The sequence below is a fragment of the Pangasianodon hypophthalmus genome, chromosome 6 (assembly GCF_027358585.1).
Source record: "Pangasianodon hypophthalmus isolate fPanHyp1 chromosome 6, fPanHyp1.pri, whole genome shotgun sequence".
Classification (NCBI taxonomy): Eukaryota; Metazoa; Chordata; class Actinopteri; order Siluriformes; family Pangasiidae; genus Pangasianodon; species Pangasianodon hypophthalmus.
The window spans coordinates 853,303-858,302 of record NC_069715.1 but is presented as its reverse complement, the minus strand read 5'-3'; the positions used below and the strand labels follow the sequence as shown (position 1 = coordinate 858,302).

Below are 5,000 nucleotides of genomic sequence, written 5' to 3'. Positions count from 1 at the left end.
ACACTAACATGCAACAACACACATGAACACATACTAACACACACCAACTACACACTAACCCACAATAACACACAACACACTAACATGCAACAACACACACTAACACACAAACACAGTAACACACAATAACACACAGCAACACACACTAATGCACAACACACACAGTGTGTGTTGTTGTGTGTTGTTGTGTGTCGAGAGCAGAAGACCTGTACTGCACACAGATGAGAATTGTGTGTAATAAACACATTGACGTTGTGTTAAAGTTTAATTTACAGGAAGTTGGTGTTAATTATAGAGCTGACGTTTAAACGCTGCATGTCTGTGTGTGTTAAAGCTCTGAGATCGGAGTAAAGAACAGTAACAATATACTGCCAGAGCAGAGCCTTCGAATTCCGATCAGAGCGTTCGACATTCCGATCAGAGCATTCGACATTCCGATCAGAGCGTTCGACATTCCGATCAGAGCGTTTGACATTCCGTGCAAAGTGTTTAAATTCGGAACAGAGCATTTGGATTCCGAACAGAGCGTTTGGATTCCGAACAGAGCGTTTAAATTCCGAACAGAGCGTTTAAATTCCGAACAGAGCGTTTGGATTCCGAACAGAGCGTTTAAATTCCGAACAGAGCGTTTAAATTCCGAACAGAGCGTTTAAATTCCGAACAGAGCGTTTGGATTCCGAACAGAGCGTTTGGATTCTGAAGAAAGCGTTCGGATTCCGAGCGGAGCGAGACGTTTTTGTAGTTCTTTAACCGCCAACATTTAAATCCTGAAACTAGCATTTAAATTCCGAACGGAGTATTTAAGTTCAGTGTGGATTATTTAAATTCTAAAAGGAGCGTTCCGATTCTGAGCATTTCAGAGCGGAGTTTTAATTCCCAGCATAATGATTACATTCCGTTTCCACTCTGAGAGGAATGTCTGAATATTAAGCGGAATATTTAAGCAGAATTTTAAATTGTGAGCAAACTGTTTAAATATCAAGTGGAACATTTAAATGCCAAGAGGAAAGTTTCAACTCTGAGAGCAACGTTCAAATGATGAATGGAATTTTTAAAATCCTGAGCGGAATGTTGAGATTCTGAGAGGAATATTTAACTTCTGAGTGGAATGTTTAAATTTCGGGCTGATATTTAATTTCTGAGCGTAATAGTGATCAGAATGTTTACATCTGATGGAAAGTTGAAAATTCTGGTGTTGATACGCATTTTATAACGTTTCCATGGAAACACCGTGGGGCCATTCGTATTCCCGATGTGACTGCAGGAATTCTAAATCCAGATTTTCATACAGATCACTATTCTTCACACTCATGACTCCAAAATACTCGTGTACATTAGTGCTAGCGTTTGATTAGCCGAAGATCATCAGGACAGTTAACGCTGAATGGAGGCTAGTTTAGGAAGAGCACTGTAGCTAGCTATGCTAACTTTATGTTAAAATAAAACACTTTAGGGATATTACGAGTTGTTGAATAGGATAAATATAATTAATATAATTAATAATTATACACTGCAGTAAACAACGACGGGAAAAAACCCCAGCTACTACAAACCTGCAGCTTTTTTTCGGTCTGATGCTAAAACGTGGAATTGGTGTAGTCGAGTTTTACAGCAGAAACAGCCAACATGTCCGACAGCATTCCAGCTCCATCTGAACCTGATCTTCAGATAAACGCTCAAAAATATCATCACACAGCTGGAGGACAAGGCGAGACGTCGCACTAACACACCTCTCGCATCACACGTTCGTCATTTCCATTCACCTCAGCTTTGTTCTGCCGCATTGCTGAGATCCTGGGTTTTCCTGAATTCTGATGTTTCTGCTGCGACTCATCGCTTTTATATGCTTTTGTGCGCAAGTGATCCGTATCTGACCTGAAGTGACCCGCATGCCGTCACGTACCAGCGTCACGCCACAGTTCGCGGAAATAAAACAAAACCACCTGCGTTCTAATCGTTTATAAGCTTTCGTCTGAGTTTAAATTCTGACTGTAAAGTGTCTTTAAAAACAAAAAACATCAGGGATAAAAAGGAAGTGCAAGTTCAGTAAGAAAAGCATAAAATCTGTTTGTTTGTTTGTTTGTTTGTTTGTTTGCAATGTAACAGAATACAAATTTGGTATTCAGATCGAACAGATAAAAACTAAACGAACACAAATGCAGATACAAATAGGAGGTGAACTGTTTTATTTTGTTTTTGTTGTTGTTGTTGTTTTTTTTAAAGCTTACCAGAAAGTTCCATGTCGAGACTGGATGTGTTTATCGGGATTGCGATCCCTCAGGATGAAACAAAAAATTCGTACAAACGTTATCTTAGCAAATGAAAATATCTCGAATAAAGTAAAAGACATCTACTATTTCTCACAATGAGATTATTATTATATAACAAATATAAAACGAATTATTCTAAAACATATTTACGAATTTAAGGCTTAAAGTCGTCGTAATTTATCGTAATCTAAAGGAAACGATATCGGTATCGGCTGATACTCAAAGTTTCAGTATCAGTATTGATATCGGAAAAGAAAGGCGATATCGTTCCATCTGTAAATATTTCCTCTACTGATCTTTTTGCACTGATTTTTTTTCGTAAATGTTGTGTTTCGGCTCGTACGACGGTTTCGTACGTCACACGCAAGGCTTCTTCGTGCAGAATTCGTCCTGATTTCACTTGAAAACAAACACAGAGTCTTGTGATTTTAACAGAAGTGCTGCTTGTGTTTTGGCCCAAAGTTGTATAAGTTGTGTGTGTGTGTGTGTGTGTGTGTGTGTGTTTGTGTGTGTGTGTTTCTCGTGTGAATTGTGTTTACTGCTGAGGTTCTGTTGTTATGTTTCTCCACAGAGAGAGTGTTTCCATGCCGCTCGACCCCCGTGTGTATACTTCATTACCACTATTTCAGATCTTTCACCCCCTTTTTCCTTTATTTTTATTTATTTATTTATTTATTTGTGGCGACTTCACACAAATCCTGAGCTCGCTGCGGAAAAACATCAGCACAGGAACAAAACCAAAAATCTGGATTTAACCGCTCGGAGTGAATATTTAAGGATTTAAGGAAACAGAATCACTGACCCATCAGATGTGAGTGTGTGATTATACTGAGTGTGTGTTAGGATTTTAATCAAATACCGTGCAGTTCCGTGGAAAGTGAGTTGAAGCGAAGCTGCTGATTGGTCGGTTGCTGTAACACGCCTCTGTATGACATCATCAGCTGGCAGTTGGAAGTTTCACATTTTAATCTGAAGTTGTTTAAAAAGTTTAACTCTTTTGCTTGTTTTTTTTTTTTTTTTTTCACGTAAACGGCAAAAACGAACAGCAAAAACTTCGGAAGCTGAAATGTTTCTCAGCATGGTTGAACCTGTAAAAATTCTGTTCTCCTATTGGTGGATTTTAGATGAGCGTCATAGAAGGTTGATCTCACAATCTGACAGAACTTTGTTCTCCAATCTCGACTCATGACCAACCTTTTTTTTTGTTTGTTTGTTTGTTTTAACGATGTGTGATTTTTGACGTCTAGATGCGAGTTTATGTATCAGCGGTGTAAAAGCCAAATGATTTAAAAGAATCAATGTTCTGGTCTTATTGTTTATGGTATTCACTAGCCAGTGAAAGAGGGCGTGGCTTCTGCTGTACATATCAATCATAACGAAGGGGCGTGGTCTCTGAATGTGTAAATCACACTGGAGGGGGTGTGGCTTCCTAAAACACTTTTTCTCAAATAAAATGTAACTGTTCACATGACACTGAATCACTGTATCATGTTGAAATGACTCATGAATCATATGAATCATTTTTGCAGTGAATCTTTGGCAGATTTAAATGTGTTATTTAAACATTATTGTGTTTCAGAGCTCACTGACCGAGGTACAGTTTGGACCAATGAAGTTATATGAAGATCAGATTCAGGTAACAAATTGGTGTGTGTGTGTGTGTGTGTGTGTGTGTGTGTGAGAGAGAGAGAGAGAGAGAGAGGTTGTACTGTAGCTGTTGCCTTTGCGTATGTGGGAAGCAAAATTTCGTGGGAAAGCTCTGCTCGTGTGAGTGTGTGTGAGTGAGTGTGTGTGTGTGTGTGTGTGTTTGGAATTCTGCTCGTAGCTCCTCCAATCAGCTGCGGCAGATGAAATCCCAGTGGTTTCTATGGCTACCAAACCAAACAGTAACAGTAATGTGCCTTAGAAGGAAAAAGAAAGAGAACTGGGAGAAGAGAAAAGAAAGAAAAATGAAGGGAAAGAAGCGGGAAAGGAGGAAAAATGTCGGGAGAGACAAAGAAGAAGGGGAGAGAATGGCGGGAAAGAGAGAAAAGCAGAAAAAAACAACAAAAAAAATGGAGAAAAGGAAGAAAATGGAGAAAGAGAAAAAGAAAGAAAGAAAGAAAGGAGAATGCAGGAAACAAATGAATGGATAGAAGGGGAAAGGCAAAGAAAAACTGAACTGCTGCTAGGCTGAGACTGAATGTGTGAAACACACACACACACACACACGCACAGATGTTAACCCCTTCAGTACTACACTCTTCACACACACTGTAAGTCTATAATGCTAACTGCTAATCTAAATAATACAAATATATAACACTAGCAGAAAGAAAGAGAGAGAAGGATGGAAAGAGGAAGAGGGTGAGACAGAGAGAGAGAGAGACAGACTGATGGAGAGACAAACAGAGAGAAACAGAGACAGATGGAGAGAGAAAGACAGAAAAATAGACAGACATACAGACAGAGAGAAAAAAAGAGACAGATGGAGAGAGACAGACAGACAGACACAAAGATAGACAGAACAATAGACAGATAAACAGACAGACAGACGGAAAGATAGACAGACAGATAAACAGACACAGACAGAGAGAGAGACAGACAAAAATAGACAGATAAACAAACAAATAAACAGACAGACAGATAAACAGAGAGAGAGAGAGAGACAAAAATAGACAGATAAACAGACAGACAGATAAACAGAGAGAGAGAGACAAAAATAGACAGAGAACAGAAAGACAGACAGAC

The 5,000-nt window shown here is 39.0% G+C and overlaps 1 protein-coding gene across 2 annotated transcripts in view; it reads left to right on the top strand.

The window, feature by feature from the left end:
- pde8a (phosphodiesterase 8A) overlaps positions 1-5,000 on the top strand; it is a 50,750-nt gene that overhangs the window by 23,862 nt on the left and 21,888 nt on the right. For both annotated transcript variants that reach the window (XM_053234665.1, XM_053234664.1), the window contains one exon: positions 3,850-3,906. In XM_053234665.1, the coding sequence (XP_053090640.1) occupies positions 3,850-3,906 (57 nt within the window). The remainder of the gene's footprint in view (positions 1-3,849; positions 3,907-5,000) is intronic.